This window comes from Erpetoichthys calabaricus, chromosome 18 (genome assembly GCF_900747795.2).
Source record: "Erpetoichthys calabaricus chromosome 18, fErpCal1.3, whole genome shotgun sequence".
Lineage (NCBI taxonomy): Eukaryota > Metazoa > Chordata > Cladistia > Polypteriformes > Polypteridae > Erpetoichthys > Erpetoichthys calabaricus.
The window spans coordinates 54,855,415-54,872,462 of record NC_041411.2 but is presented as its reverse complement, the minus strand read 5'-3'; the positions used below and the strand labels follow the sequence as shown (position 1 = coordinate 54,872,462).

The 17,048-nt window shown below is 38.9% G+C and overlaps 2 protein-coding genes and 1 non-coding gene across 3 annotated transcripts in view; 2 read left to right on the top strand and 1 right to left on the bottom strand.

Annotated features, from left to right (window-relative positions):
* Positions 1-12,616, bottom strand: part of aspn (asporin (LRR class 1)) — a 28,230-nt gene extending 15,614 nt beyond the window's left edge. Inside the window, exons 1-4 of the mRNA XM_051921511.1 lie at positions 12,368-12,616; positions 10,115-10,375; positions 7,367-7,479; positions 4,339-4,552 (exon numbers count right to left, since the gene is read on the bottom strand). Of these exons, the coding sequence (XP_051777471.1) occupies positions 4,339-4,552; positions 7,367-7,479; positions 10,115-10,364 (577 nt within the window). The 5' untranslated portion in view covers positions 10,365-10,375; positions 12,368-12,616. The remainder of the gene's footprint in view (positions 1-4,338; positions 4,553-7,366; positions 7,480-10,114; positions 10,376-12,367) is intronic.
* cenpp (centromere protein P) overlaps positions 1-17,048 on the top strand; it is a 410,887-nt gene that overhangs the window by 321,645 nt on the left and 72,194 nt on the right. The window lies entirely within an intron of this gene.
* trnal-uaa (transfer RNA leucine (anticodon UAA)) lies at positions 2,100-2,182 on the top strand. Its single transcript has one exon. It is a non-coding gene; the product is annotated as a tRNA-Leu (tRNA).

Below are 17,048 nucleotides of genomic sequence, written 5' to 3'. Positions count from 1 at the left end.
TTGTTGAGGTATCAGGTACAACTTGCACGTGTATTCCATATTTATACTCTTGAGCCTATTAAACTAGTAATGAAAGGAATGGCTGCGCGTAATAGAGCTCCGAGAAACCCTCCTTTCTGATTTAAAAGGGTTTTTTTTCATTTTAATGGTAATTTTTTTATCGCTGAGTTTTTTGAACGCCACAACGATGCTTCTTCAGCAGAGGGTTGAGTGCGTGTGTTACTATGGTATGTTTTAAGCTACTTCACCAGGTACAGAGTATCCAATATATTAACATGGTACTAGTCAGGGCCTATTGAGTAGCAGGATCTCACTTTCTTTTTTAAAATCTGGTATCTCCTTTTTCCATCTTGTGCATTGTTCAGTAAAGCTTATTTTTTGGTGGATCAGAACATTTTGCTTACACTGCACTCATTATTCTCTTTAGGTTTTTAACTGTTATCCCTACATTAGTAAGTTTTAGCAGGCCTTTGAAAATGTTTGTGTGACCATAGTAAGTAACTTACTACCATATTGTGCAGAAATCCAGACTACTCACTTTTAAAAGCTCTGCTCTGAATTTACCAATTCATCCAGTATGTCAGCTTTGCCTCCATCTCACCCCTGCAATTGGGCCTTCCTCTTTGTAGATTTAGGTAGTAGGGGTTTATTTGTAAAGCACTTTGTGGCTCTTCAAGTTAAATTAGATTTCCTTGGTTATTCAGCTGTCCATTGGTGTTCCATTTTTGTTATAAATTGTATTTAGTCTCTTTATTTACTAAACATTTTATATGTTGAATAGAAAACAGTTATCTTGTTCAGGCTTTAATTTAAAACTGCATTTTCATCAACATGCTATAACCACTTTGGTACTCAGAGTGCTTTGTATAATACAAAGTTTTAGAAATTCTGTTAATGCTTGGTAATAGCATTCCATTTTACATCAGTTATGATACCCTGAAAATAAGAATGGTTATAGTAAGTTATATGAGCATATACACTACAGGTCTCATGATTAGGCTTATTTTGGACACGCAAATCAGGAAGGAAAATGTTTTAGTAAATAGTTACATAATATCTGTTATATGTATTAGTACAGTGATTAAACTTTTACTAAAAACTGTGTGGGCTATTCTTTCTTTTAGGTAGTCCATGCAACATATGGCAACTACTGTATCATTGAAAACTGCTTTGCCCTTGTTTGTGAAAAATCACCCTTTGTTTTAGTAGCATTCAGGGTGAAGGGGACGTAAGTTTGAGCTGTGATTCCAAGAATCAAGAAGTGTCTGCATTCTTCTTGAATACGAGTCAAAGGATCAGGGTTTGTGCAGTGATCGTTGTCAAGGTCAGAGTTAAGCTAAACATTATTATTCCAGAATTAAAAATTTACTTGCCCATATCCTTATCAAGCAAGTATCACAAATTTACTACAGTAAAAAAACTAAATTTACAAACACTAAGTCACAGAGGAAATTCAAAAACATATTAAGACCAGATCACCAAGGGATCACCCCCAAGCTCACAGCACACTGCAACTGAACCTACCTGTTCTGTGGTATATTATTAGCTAAACTGTCATCTATTTAGCCAGTTCCATTGGGTTGCAAAGAGTTGGAAGAACATTGTTTAACATCTGCTAGTATTATGCTAATTAACGTTAGCTTGCTATTGTTATGACCTTGTCTGTCACTAAAAGTTGGGTTTGTGTTCCCCCTGATTCAGGAAGAACATTAAATATTGGAGTTAGGAATATTAACTAGACTGGTAATCTTGATTGTAATGGCATTTGACATTTGTGCCAAAATAAAAAAAAATAAATAAATAAAGGTAATTATGAAGTAAATAATCATATGAAAAAGTGGAGTTATAAAGGAGTTATTACAATTTGAAAAATGGTAATGATGTATAAAAAAGATTGACTGATTGATAGGTGACAAAACCAGTGTGAAAAGAAACCTTTAGAAATAAATAATAAGCTTTTTTGACATGTGCAATCTGGAACAGTCTGAATAGGAAATATGTCTTAAAGAGTTAATTTTTAAATAAAACTTACACAAGTCAAATTAAAAATAGTTTTAATATTTAATATTTTTAATTTGCTTAAAAAGGCTTTTTCTACCACCAGAATGGCTGAGTGGTTAAGGCGTTGGACTTAAGATCCAATGGGCAAATGCCCACGTGGGTTCAATCCGCACTTCTGGTAGCTTGTTATTCAAGCGTGCCCGTTCACTCTGTGTGTCTGGGAACAGCTCTCACCTTAAGAAAGTTAAGCGAAATGCTTCCGCAATGTGGATCCTTAGGTCAGCTGAAAATACATACATAAATGTACTTGATTATTTAAAATGTGGTGTATTTTAATAAAAAAGGGTTTGTTTTAGATAGATTTTTTTTATAAGTATCAAACATGATTTAAAAGGGAATTGCTGTATACTATTTACCTCTGTGTGATTTTTAAAAGGCTTATATTGAACTAGTTATCTCATGCTTTACACGCAATACCTAAAATCCTTTACCTTCAAAAGTTAAAAACCACAAAACGTGCGTCTGTTTTCTCAGTGAAGGAGGGTTTGCACGTGCATGGGCGAACGTGCACAGGGCCTAAGCGTTCATGCAACAGGCACGTGCCTGCTCTCTCTCTCTCCACACCGAGACATGAACACAGCCCATGCTTTTCTGTGAGATGGAACAGCTGTCTCCCTGCAGACCTGTCAGTTTGCCCTTCTGTGAGGTGGCTTTCTGTGAGATGGTGAAAGCTGTTTTGTTCGAACTGAGGTTTACAGAGAGCAATTAAAAGCAGTTTAGATTGAAAAGGCTTTACTTTTTTACAAATTATAAAGCAAAGGTTAGATAGATAGATATTCTAATCTCGTGATAATATTAAAATAATAAATAGATGCAGGGGTATGCTCCAGCACAGGATATGCAGGAGCAGCTATAAGGGAGACCTGGCTGGCTGGGTATAAGCAGGAACATGTCTGGACATGTCGATCAGGCCTTGGGTTCATGGCAAGGTTGTTCTTTTGATATAAAGGGCCTCAGGAGAAGGGGCAAGGAGGGGGTTACCAGCCAACAAACAGGTGTTGACAGCCCGGGGGCAATGCAGAGGCAGCATCCAACAAACTGCTCTTGACAAAAACCCTCAACCAATCAGGTGGGTGGGGTGGATTAAGGTGGGATCAATACCCATCAAACTGCTCTTGACACAAACCCTGACCAATCAGGCAGGTGGGGTGGGATTAAGGTGGGGTCTGGGCAGGACCAACACACATCAAACTGCTCTTGACACAAACCCTGACCAATCAGGTGGAGAGGGTAGGATTAAGGCAGGGTTAGGAAGGGGGCAGGTTGGAATTCACCAATCACAGAAGAGGGGGTGGGGTACATCATTTTAATCCACCAATCAGAGGAAAGGGGCAGGCACATCATTTAAATCCACCAATCAGAGGAAAGGGATGGGGCCACCAAGTCATCAATCATCTTTAATTGACATTTTAACAGAAACACCCTGCCTTAATACCACTGATGCATATTGAAATTACTGTCTGTATTGGGTGGGTTCCGTCGCACAATTCTAATATAAGGCCACTATCCCAAATGTTTTTTTTGCCAAATCAAACCGTTCTCAATAAAAAAAAAAAAAAAAAAATTCAGTTTGGCTTATCATCAGACTGAATAAGACTTTTGTTTAACTTGTTTTACATAAATGGCAACCCCTTCTCCTTTTCTTTTTTGTCTATCCTTCCTAAAAGTGTTTATCTGTTATATTCATCCTCATCTCTGCTATTTAGACAGGTTTCTGTTATTACTATATCATAATTATGCTCTGCTACATACTAGTCGAGCTGACTTGTTTTATTTTAGTAATCCTAGCACTCAAGCAAGCAATGTTTAACTTATAACTTATTTTAATTTGATACTTTTAACTTTGGGCTAGAAAATAAGTTACTATATGTACTTGATATTCCACTTCTATTCATGCTTCCATGTGAGTTATAAAACTGACCTGTCCTAAATTTTATTCCTCATGTCCTAATTTTAACAGTCTTTCACTAACCTATTGCAGGATCATTCTTGTCAGTTTCATTATATTCATCTTAATCTTTTTCATGTCACCATCTTTCTGGTCCTGAACTAACAGCATATTAGTTGACTGCTTTGTTTAACTTTTCCTAATTAATGTGTTTACTTATTTGATTATTAATTTTATATAGTATATTATTTTACCTTTTTGGCAGTTGAATTTTTTGCTATTATTTTATCAGCTATATGCTTTCACTAATCTATTATAATGCTAATATCTGTTTTGGAAATGGATATCTCTGCTTTTTAAGATGGCATTTTACATTTGGATATACTTACCTAAAACATGTAGGGACTTCATCCCCTTGAATGCATCCTTTTGGACCTTCATTATCTTGTTGTCATGAATTCTCAGTTCTAGCACATTTTTCGGTAGATTGGTTGGGATTTGTGTAAGAAGGTTGTGAGAAAGGTACAGCAGCTGAAGTTGATTCAAGTGGCGAAAGGCTTTTGAGTGGATCTTAGAGATCTGGTTGTTAAGTAGAAACAGTGCCTGCCATGATAAAATTAACATACTGACCTCTTCATATACAGTGTGTGAACATAATATAGTATTTTCAGATCCTGAACAATAACAGCAACATTTATTTCAATAGCACATTTTCATACGCAGAATGTAGCTCAAAGTGCTTTACATGATATCCAAATTAAATGTTACAAGAAAGAAAAACAAATTATACTAGCTAAGAATAATAATGAATAAATAACAAAATTCAATAAGGCTTACATGAAGTATATATATAATTAGTAGAAAGTTATAGTCCTATAGTGGTCTCTAAATATTAGTATGATGATAAGGTAAGATGGCTGGGAGGGCAAAACAAAAACTGTGCCTAAGATGGAGAAAAAAACAAAATCCGTAGTAGTTCTAAGGTCAAAAAACACCCAACCCCTCTTGGGTGTTCCATCCAACATAAGTTAACTTTGATTTGAAATTAAATAGCATATAAAAATGAAAATCATGTATACATATCTTGTTCCTCTTCTAAGTTGATAAAACAATGCCAACTTCACAATGCAGTTTCTTTTAGGTATTGGTCAGCATTGATATTGTACGTTTCTATATTCTTTTTTCACTTTTTTAAATATTGCACTTTTTGCTTAATTTCTTTGTGGCTGCCTGCCAAATTTGTTTGTTAAATGTTATAAAGATTTGGTGAATTGCTACAGCCATGTACATGTTTTCCTTCTACCAACAGTTTTATTAAGCACAAAATGACTTGATTATACCTGCAAAGTAATTTTGGGACAAAAAAATGGTATTTTATATTCACATTAAAACATGTCTATTATCATATATCTCTGGGAAGTAAATATGTAGCAGTGCCTTTAAAAATTAGACACATATTGTTGTGTAGTTTGTAACAACATAGTATTTTGTTTGTTTTTTCTGCTTTACAAGGATAAGCGACCATCTTTCAATGAGCAGTCTCTATGTCGATGCTGTTTGTTCTTGTTATGTGATGATGTCATTTTCTAAATCACTTAATCCAAACCAGGGTCACTGGGCTGGAGTTTTCTCAGCAGGCACAGGGTGCAAGTCTGAAAAAAACCTGTCTATCTCAGGGAAACACACATACACACTAAACACATGCTAGGGCCAATTTAGTGTCTTTGGACAGTGGGAGGAAACAGGGGCACGTGATGGAAGTCCACCCAGATATTGGGAGAACATGCAAACTCCACACAGGGAAGACCAGGGATGCGAACCCTGGGCTCATTACTGCAAGGCAACACTGTTGCCACCCTGTGTTAGTTTTCACAAATTAATTAAAACCGATTAAGATTAGGATGATTTTTTTATTAGATATGTAATTTAAACTGATAAAACATGGATAAATATTTCTCTGACATTGCCAGTCTTAGTTACTTGTTTGTTAAGTGTTTCATAAATAATTTATTATTATTAGTTTTTATGTTACTATAAAATAAATGTGTGATAATTAGCAGGAAACATGTTTTAAAATGTATTTTGAAATAAATAAACCAAGAATAGGAAAAAGTTTAGTCATATTTTACTACATGTTTCCTGTATTAAAAGTAAATTGATCTTGTTAACAATTTTTATATTGGTAGACTAATTGGTAGGAACACGAAAATAGCTGTATGTTTAATTGAAATATAGTACTAGTTAAGAACAAGAAAATGCTGGAAAGAAAACCTACACCTGCTGCATCCATTAGTGCTTAAGACTGACCATTTTTGTATTAGAGGGTAGTAAGTTTTTAGTGACTATACCAGCAATACTGAATGTAAAGAAACAACTATAAATGAAATGCAGGTCTGTTACAGGGTGCACAATCAAACATGCATGTCTTTGGGTCACTGGTAAAAAAGCACAAGTTTCACACTAGCCACAAAGAAATAGTGTAACTGAAAATTATTTTTTCTAAGTTTAAAATATAAAAACCTTTTATTGAAATTTTTGGACTGTGCGATGTTAACCTGTTCTCTTGGCCCATGACTCTTGATTGAAAAGGACTCTACCGATGATATAGAAGAAACAGACTAAAATTTGGCATTTACACTGTTTTCTCAGGGAAAATGTCCTTTCATTAAATGTGGTAATCGTTTAACTGTCCAATTTTAGAGTCTTTCTTGTAATTAAATTTCTGAATGTTCTGTTCCTAGCCCTGAGATGTGCTTGCACCCTGACTGTGTCTGCTTCCTGACTTGCACCATGATAAGCTCTGACCTTTCTTTGATTCAAAATTAAACAGGTTTGCGAATGTTAAATTATCTTATTTTTCTTTTCACTTTTCATAGTCTGATATGATGAGTGGAAACATCAGTATTATCTTTAAAATACAGTATATTGTCTGCTTAACATATACTTGAAATGTGTTCACCAAAAAATCATGTAATGGCAGCCACATTTCAAAACATTCTTTACATCTCAACAATGTATCCTAAAGTGATTGTTACCTGTGTCTAGTGCAGACATTTTGGTGAAGGGGTGTGGGGGGCGTGGTGGTGGGGGGCAGGTTCAGTCTGTCTATACCTTAGTTTGTAGATGTGCATGCAGCCTTTGATAAGAAAAATAAAAAATAAAAAACTTAAACAACCAGGTCTAAAAGGCTTCTTTTTCTGAATACATGCCATGCAGTAAACAAGAGTAGAAAATAATACTGCTTTTTTTTTTAATTTTGTTTGAATAGGTAAATTGCAGGGACTTTGAGGTAGGCTGGGATTGTGAATACTCTGCCGCTTTCACTGTAAAATAAGGTTTTGGTCATAGGATAGAAAAACATCAAATAGGTTGTATGTTCACTTAATTAATCTCAAGCAAATGCAGATTAGATCTTACATATAGGTTTTTCAGTCCCTTGAAATCATTCTCCTTGATTTCCGCGATTTTGTTGTTTTGAAGGTCGATCATGAGTGTATCTGCAGGGATGTCTTTTGGGACAGATGCTAAAGCTGTTAATGTAAAATAATAATATTAGGATTAACCGGCCCTTACATGTTTGCTTTATACATTTATTGTAGTATTTTCACCTCTGGGGAAAAAAAAAGATAGTTGAACACTTCAATTTAAATTTAAAAAAAAACAGAACCATCATAAATAGTGCATTCTGTATATACAAATAATAGTATTTCTACTATTTTAATCTTAATCTATTAATCATATTTTTCAAGAATAGCTTTTATGAAGTTGACTTTAGAAATGTATTGGAGCACTGCCCCTTAGATTTTCTTTCTATTGGTTTTTGCACCACGCTGCTCCAACCTGAGTCTGTTGCATGGTAATATTTGCTATGTAGCTGTCACATGATTAAGAAGATGAGAACATAAAAAGTAAGTAAGTTTATTTAGAGTTTATTGTTCTTTTCTTTTTAATTTTGAGTTTTACTGCATCATGTGTATGTTGCATAACAAATATTATAATGCAGAAGACCCAGGGAAGAGGGGCCTGGGGCAAAACACAAGTGAATACAAGGGTTAAACACCAGGGCCCCAGTCCATTCCTAACAGTGATATGCTGTGCATATTTATATTTTATAGACTATATGTCAAATATTGAAATGATCAGCAAAATTATGATCCTGAATATAGAAATAACAAAATAATCTCAAAGCTTCTAAACATGAACACCAGAGAGTACGTAATGAGGGTTTTGACTTTTAATAAGAAAATCACTGTACACTTAAATTTCCAGTACTAGTTATATGGCTGAAACACTTGGCCTGGTTTTCAGTGGTTTAAAGATATGAGTTCTCCAAATGAGACAGTATTGTTTTAATGTTCATTCATTCTGTTTTTAACTTTACATTATTTTTGGAATAGCTTTCACTTACATGTCCCAGAAGGAAAATGGAAAGTACAAAGTGGACTGGAACATTCTGAATTTGTAGTACCCCTTAGTTGACACTCATACTATTGTATACTAGTTTTGCTTTTCTCAGCAGTGGTAAAAGTGTAGTAGCATGTACTAGTATGCTTTACTCCAGAAGCGCAGTAATATACTGTACATATTTGATGTTTGTGATAGGCAGAATGTATCTGATTGGGACATTACATATTCAACACCTGTTCATGCATGTACTTCTCATTTAAAATGTCAAGTTATATAGTTTCCCTTAAGAACCAGTGTAAAGCTATCTATGTCTCAGCACACAGAAATGCACTTTGTGACTTTCATGTACCTCTGAACAGACTTTTGTAAAATGTTGCATGAAAAATGTAGTCATTACGCTGTATCACTATCTCCTCAGACCTATGTATGGACTCAGTGTATATTGAGGAATCTTTTTTTATGAAATGCTAAATTTAACTGTTGAGTGTAAGACTCAACTCAACTCAACTTTGTGCTACATTTAGATTGTGCAAGTCTTTAGCCGTATGAGAAAGTCAGAAATATTAATGTTGTTTTTCCTTAAATTGTACCTGACACATGAAATGCACTCATTTTTAAAAAGAATAACTATTGGATTAATATTTTATTTCTGTTTATCTGATGTGATAATGAGCAGGCTCTGATTATAACATTTTCTATCTCATTTCTCCTGACATACTAAATCCCTTAAATTTATCTTTCCAAGGGGAGTAAAGTTTTGTGGCTATATCTGAGTGATATTGACACTACAGAGACAGTTGTTTTTTTTTTCTTTTAGTAAAGGGAGAGTCTTTTTGATTGTCTTTTGAAGTGGGAGGTTCAATTCTAATTCATTAGTGTACTGTATTTTTTACATTGATTTTAAGCAAGTTGTGTTATTCTTTAGGCATTCCACGTGCAAGCTTTTTTTCTTTTATGACACAAAGACTAAGGTGAAGTGGAACACTTTATAATGTATCCTGAGAATATTTTAGCCAAATATTCACTTAACATACCACTTGATAATCATTTCTTAGTTTTACTCCATTGACTTTATTTAATTTTACTTATGAGCTATGCCACATTTCATTATTTATATCTTCCTTTATCAGTACAACTACAAAACTTAGAATATGGTGAGTGTTAATTGTCTCTGCATGAGGAGATTTGCAGTGTGATATTAAAGCTTTATATCAGATCTTTCTTTAATTTCAGTTAAAGGCAATGTTTGAAAGAAAAATTGCTGGGGAGACCACTCTTGCTGCTTCTTTTGAATAAAGGTTATTTTTTTCCACACTTTACTGCCCTTCACCCTTTGCCCCACTCTGCCTTTAGCTTTTAATAAAGTTTAGGTGACCATTTCAAATAATCAGGCTCCTGAATGTTATTCAAAATGAAGCCTCTTAATGTTAGCTACTAGTCTTTTACTCTTATAATGTACAGTAATATAGTTGTAATTCTAAAAGCTTGGGAACTGTAAGGGTGAAAGCAAGTGATAACTATATGCAGTATCAATGTAAATTACTTTAACTTGGTTGTATATGAAATAGAAGGTTGGTTTTTTTTTTATTTTGTTCTGCAAGATGATCTATGCAACTGTCTAGTGGGAGGCTGTTATTGTGAGTGTCCATTTGGATTGGAAACAAAGCAATAAATAACATATTTTTATCAAAATAAATACTTGCTGAAGGTTTAACTAAAGAAAAATGAAAACAATTGTGAACTGTGTATTTTTCTTACCAAGATCAGAGCATTGTACAACTCTCAGCATACACTGGCATCCAAAAGGACACACAGAATAAGGAACTTGTGGTAAACTAGTTGCTCTGGCACTCCGGTTGGACAAGAGAATGTAATTGTTTTCAGCGTTATCATTCTCATAGTCATGGAGTATATGTTCAGGTGTCCGTATGAAATCCGTAATTCTGACTCTCTGATAGGGTCTGGCTGAGCATAATACCAAAAAGGACCACAGCATCAGTTTCTTCATGGTGGAAGAATCTGTAAGTACAGTGTGCAGTGTATTAAGGTTATGGTGGTTTTATGAGTTATATCAAATTTAAAAATCATTTGGATTATTGTAATGTATATGCTTCTAACTTGTATTGCTATTTTATCCATAAAGTTATTCTGGTGATATGTCACATTACATCAGAACATAATTTTTTAGGCAAATCAGGCATATTAAGTGACATATACACCTTATTTCTAAATTACTCCAATCTGACTATATACCTCTGTGAATCAAGAGATTTTAAAAGGAGCATAATATTTGTTTCCAGCAGTAAAACAACTGAGAATAGTTAGCTGTGCAGCCTACCAGTTTTAATTTCCAAAAAAATTAACTAAGTTGTATTGTGATGCTTCTGTATCTTTGCATGATATTTACAATTTCTTTCCTGGTGTTTTGTTTTTAATTTTATACAGTACAACCTGCATAATCAACCTCTTTTCAAAATAATTACAGTAAATAATGAGTAAGAAAACTTCATTAGAGACTTTTGACATTTAAAATGTGAGCATAAAATATTGGCTAGTACATGCAAAAAAATTAAGATGACTTTTGTGTGTCAACTGATGACAGTCATGAGCATATATCTGGGACAATGAAGTCGAATAATAGTAATTTTTCTTAAATTAATATTATGGACTTTTTTAACTTTCTAATATAAACAAAAGCTGAGGCAATGTATTTTAAAGCACATTAACTGGAGGACTGTTTCTCTGTGTTCAGCAGTTTACCCTTTTAAAGTTTCAGTACTGATAGTACATTTCAGATTGCCGTTTTTATGCACGAGTCGATGTTGGTTTTAGTAATTGTGTCCATGGAGTTAGGTACAACACTAGACATTCTAAGTAAAATACACAATATATTTTCAATGCTACATACATAATGGTGTGTAAATCTGTTTAGCAACAGTGTTTAAACATATTTTTTAATTAAAATGTATTTTTGTGTGTGTGAAACTCCAAAGTGGTGGACAGCAGATTTTAAGAGTAGTCTGATTAGAAAATTCTGCTGCTAATCTAAAATTCTCTTCCTCAATGAGGAGTGTGTGGCATAGTTGAAAAATGGAGAATACGTTTTATATTCAAAATATGGTTTCACTTTTATAAATGTAAAATTATAAGTGTAGAATGATATGAAATATTACCCCAGTAATATTTTTAAGACTATTTTAGAAACATTAATTGAACAGAAATTTTTAAGCTGAACAGCCTGTTCTTTGTAGAATTTTTATAAGGCTAGTGCTCCCTTTAGTAAAGATAAGAAAAGATATCCCAGTATGACAAGTCCATGCTTTACAAATGAGTTAGAATACATTGGACTTCCTTAGATCCTCTCATCCTTTATTTTAGCATTATAACAGTTTTATATCACATCTTTAACGTTACTTGTTTTTAATTGTTCACATTAGCATTTTTTTTTTTCAAAATAGGTATGTTCCTTTATATCTTTTTAGATGTATGCTTCTAGAAATTAATGTGCAATATGGAAAATCTTGAAAATGTCAAGTTTTTTTCTTAAATTTAATTAAAATTTAAATTAAGCTCCCAAGATGGACAAATTATATCGTGAAAAGGTCATTTCAACTGAATGTTGAATTTAGAATAGGCATAAAGAAAATTCTGTTGACTATGTATTGTACAATATTTAAAGTTAAATTGTCTTAAAATGTTGTACCTTTTTCTGGAAATTACACAAAGATAGGTCAACTGTTACTGTTTAAATGTCTATGTAAACAGCACTATTTAATCATCTTGTGCATTATTTGTGAAGGTTGATGAAGTTAAGTTATATTTGTTTATGGTCAGTAACTATAAGTTTGTAGTCTAAATTTTATGATCACACGATATAATTATGCAGCTACAATAAACTAATTGCCAAATACTTCTCAAACTATTACAGGCTAGTTTTAGAATGTTGTTCTTCCCTCCTGTTATGTTAGCATCTGTCTGACATATTTCAGTATCAGATACAATAATACATACCCTTTAGAGCTTCCACTGGAGTGCTACTTCCTTTTTACTTCTAGAAGTCTTAAGAGTTTGATCTCAACCTCAGTTTCTAACCGTAATAATAAATCCAATGTTCATTTTTAAGTGAATGTCATATTTGAAGAAGAAAAAGAGGTATTCTCTAAAATAAATTCCCAAAATGGAAATGTATGCTCCTCCTGGCACTGAGGGTGCTGCCTAAATAACTCGTACTTGTGGATCATCACATCTTAGTATTAAAGCTCAAAACTCAATTTTGAGAGCATACTGTTGCAGGTCATGTGTTTTTGATCATTGTTTGAATCATGGCCAGCACTGCTCAGCTCTGTTTTGCTTGTTTCCTACAAAAGCTGGAATGAAAGGCTTACTATACATGATGAAAGGTAGCTCTTTCCATCAGTGATGTTACCACCTGTATGTAAACAAACCCAAAAAGAAGTCCTTTGTTTTCATTTAGTTTTTGTGTCCTTTATCTGAGCCAGTAATAACACATGTATTTGATTTCCTTCTTTGGTTATTAGGAGTAATAAAATAGCTTCTTTCCAGACACAAACCAAGAGGTATGTAGCTGCTTAGTCTGAATCCAATAAAAAAAAACAGTTCAGCAGTGGATGTGCTCTTTGAAAAATGATCTTGGGTTTGAGATCAAGTAGACTTAATATACTCTAATGTGCAATGTTGTGAAGTACGGCTGGGAGCACACTAAAATATGACACTGGCTACTATTATCAGAAATACACTTCTTTGCTCGTCTTTGAGCTTTAAACCTCTTGCCTTCCCTTATCCTTCATTTGCAACTGTGAATGCGGGGGGGGGCGGGTGTAGTGTTTGACAGGGGGTTAATTGGATTTTGGTTGAAGTCTCCCATCCAGTCAAATTTAAAGGAAAAAAATATAAACTCATATCTGTCTTTCAGGCTTACTCAGCAAGCAGATTACAGAGCAGAGAGGGTGTGATGAGATATGTAGGAGCTTCTTAATGGTTGCACATTTTATCTGTGGATACAGTCTCTACCTTTGGCTTTATCCGAATGGCTGTTGGGCAGAAATACACAGAAAGCCAAGATGTTGTTGGAAGATCCATGCCTTTTCTATCATAGGCACCATCTCTGACAGGATTGGAGTGAGTTCTCATTATAGACATAGAAGAATTGGGTTCGTGTTGAGACGTGGGTATGGGTTTTTTTGTGTTGGGTGGCAAATAAATACAGATTATGAGCTCTGCCTCACCAGATAGCCTTCATGTATACTAAACATTCAGGGACACATTGTTATTGTTTTTTTCCATCCATCCATCCATCCATCCATCCATCCATCGTCTCCCGCTTATCCGAGGTCGGGTCGCGGGGGCAGCAGCTTGAGCAGAGATGCCCAGACTTCCCTCTCCCCGGCCACTTCTTCTAGCTCTTCCGGGAGAATCCCAAGGCGTTCCCAGGCCAGTCGAGAGACATAGTCCCTCCAGCGTGTCCTGGGTCTTCACCGGGGCCTCCTCCCGGTTGGACGTGCCCGGAACACCTCACCAGGGAGGCGTCCAGGAGGCATCCTGATCAGATGCCCGAGCCACCTCATCTGACTCCTCTCGATGCGGAGGAGCAGCGGCTCTACTCTGAGCCCCTCCCGGATGACTGAGCTTCTCACCCTATCTTTAAGGGAAAGCCCAGACACCCTGCGGAGGAAACTCATTTCAGCCGCTTGTATTCGCGATCTCGTTCTTTCGGTCACTACCCATAGCTCATGACCATAGGTGAGGGTAGGAACATAGATCGACTGGTAAATTGAGAGCTTCGCCTTGCGGCTCAGCTCCTTTTTCACCACGACAGACCGATGCAATGCCCGCATTACTGCGGATGCCGCACCGATCCGCCTGTCGATCTCACGCTCCATTCTTCCCTCACTCGTGAACAAGACCCCGAGATACTTGAACTCCTCCACTTGGGGCAGGATCTCGCTACCAACCCTGAGAGGGCACTCCACCCTTTTCCGGCTGAGGACCATGGTCTCGGATTTGGAGGTGCTGATTCTCATCCCAGCCGCTTCACACTCGGCTGCGAACCGATCCAGAGAGAGCTGAAGATCACGGCCTGATGAAGCAAACAGGACAACATCATCTGCAAAAAGCAGTGACCCAATCCTGAGCCCACCAAACCGGACCCCCTCAACACCCTGGCTGCGCCTAGAAATTCTGTCCATAAAAGTTATGAACAGAATCGGTGACAAAGGGCAGCCCTGGCGGAGTCCAACTCTCACTGGAAACGGGTTCGACTTACTGCCGGCAATGCGGACCAAGCTCTGGCACCGATCGTACAGGGACTGAACAGCCCTTATCAGGGGGGCCGGTACCCCATACTCTCGGAGTACCCCCCACAGAGTTCCCCGAGGGACACGGTCAAATGCCTTTTCTAAGTCCACAAAACACATGTAGACTGGTTGGGCAAACTCCCATGCACCCTCCAGGACCCTGCTAAGGGTATAGAGCTGGTCCACTGTTCCGCGACCAGGACGAAAACCACACTGTTCCTCCTGAATCCGAGGCTCGACTATCCGACGGACCCTCCTCTCCAGGACCCCTGAATAGACTTTTCCAGGGAGGCTGAGGAGTGTGATCCCTCTGTAGTTGGAACACACCCTCCGATCCCCCTTCTTAAAGAGGGGGACCACCACCCCGGTCTGCCAATCCAGAGGCACTGTCCCTGATGTCCATGCGATGTTGCAGAGGCGTGTCAGCCAAGACAGTCCTACAACATCCAGAGCCTTGAGGAACTCCGGGCGTATCTCATCCACCCCCGGGGCCCTGCCACCAAGGAGTTTTTTGACCACCTCGGTGACCTCAGTCCCAGAGATGGGGGAGCCCACCTCTGAGTCCCCAGGCTCTGCTTCCTCATTGGAAGGCATGTTAATGGGATTGAGGAGGTCTTCGAAGTATTCCCCCCACCACAACGTCCCGAGTCGAGGTCAGCAGCGCACCATCCCCACCATATACAGTGTTGACACTGCACTGCTTCCCCTTCCTGAGACGCCGGATGGTGGACCAGAATCTCCTCGAAGCCGTCCGAAAGTCATTCTCCATGGCCTCCCCAAACTCCTCCCACGCCCGAGTTTTTGCCTCAGCAACCACCAAAGCCGCATTCCGCTTGGCCTGCCGGTACCTATCAGCTGCCTCCGGGGTCCCACAGGACAAAAGGGTCCTGTAGGACTCCTTCTTCAGCTTGACGGCATCCTTCACCGCCGGTGTCCACCAGCGGGTTCGGGGATTGCCGCCACGACAGGCACCGACCACCTTACGGCCACAGCTCCGGTCAGCTGCCTCAACAATAGAGGCACGGAACATGGCCCATTCGGACTCAATGTCCCCCACCTCCCTCGGGATGTGGTCGAAGTTCTGCCGGAGGTGGGAGTTGAAGCTACTTCTGACAGGGGGCTCTGCCAGACGTTCCCAGCAGACCCACACAACACGTTTGGGCCTACCACGCCTGACCGGCATCCTCCCCCACCATCGAAGCCAACTCACCACCAGGTGGTGATCAGTTGACAGCTCCGCCCCTCTCTTCACCCGAGTGTCCAAGACATGTGGCCGCAAGTCCGACGACACGACCACAAAGTCGATCATCGAACTGAGGCCTAGGGTGTCCTGGTGCCAAGTGCACATATGAACACCCCTATGCTTGAACATGGTGTTCGTTATGGACAATCCGTGACGAGCACAGAAGTCCAATAACAAAACACCGCTCGGGTTCAGATCAGGGGGGCCATTCCTCCCAATCACGCCCTTCCAGGTCTCACTGTCATTGCCCACGTGAGCATTGAAGTCTCCCAGCAGAATGAGGGAGTCCCCAGAAGGTATGCCCTCTAGCACCCCCTCCAGGGACTCCAAAAAGGGTGGGTACTCCGAACTGCTGTTCGGTGCATACGCACAAACAACAGTTAGGACCCGTCCCCCCACCCGAAGGCGAAGGGAGGCTACCCTCTCGTCCACCGGGGTAAACCCCAATGTACAGGCTCCAAGTTGGGGGGCAATAAGTATACCCACACCTGCTCGGCGCCTCTCACCGGGGGCAACTCCACAGTGGTAGAGAGTCCAGCCCCTCTCAAGGAGATTGGTTCCAGAGTCCAAGCTGTGCGTCGAGGTGAGTCCGACTATATCTAGCCGGAACCTCTCAACTTCGCGCACTAGCTCAGGCTCCTTCCCCTTCAGAGAGGTGACATTCCACGTCCCAAGAGCCAGTTTCTGTAGCCGAGGATCGGACCGCCAAGGTCCCCGCCTTCGGCCACCACCCAACTCACACTGCACCCGACCTCCTTGGCCCCTCCCATAGGTGGTGAGCCCATGGGAAGGGGGACCCACGTTGCCTCTTCGGGCTGTGCCCGGCCGAGCCCCATGGGTGCAGGCCCGGCCACCAGGCGCTCGCCATCGAGCCCCACCTCCAGGCCTGGCTCCAGAGTGGGGCCCCCGGTGACCCGCGTCCGGGCAAGGGAAAACGCCGTCCAAAATTGTTTTTCTTCATAGGAGGTTTGGTTAACCGCTCTTTGTCTCATCCCTCACCTAGGACCAGTTTGCCTTGGGTGGCCCTACCAGGGGCATAAAGCCCCGGACAACAGAGCTCCTAGGATCATTGGGACACGCAAACCCCTCCACCACGATAAGGTGACGGTTAAAGGAGGGGTTTGTTTTTTTCCAT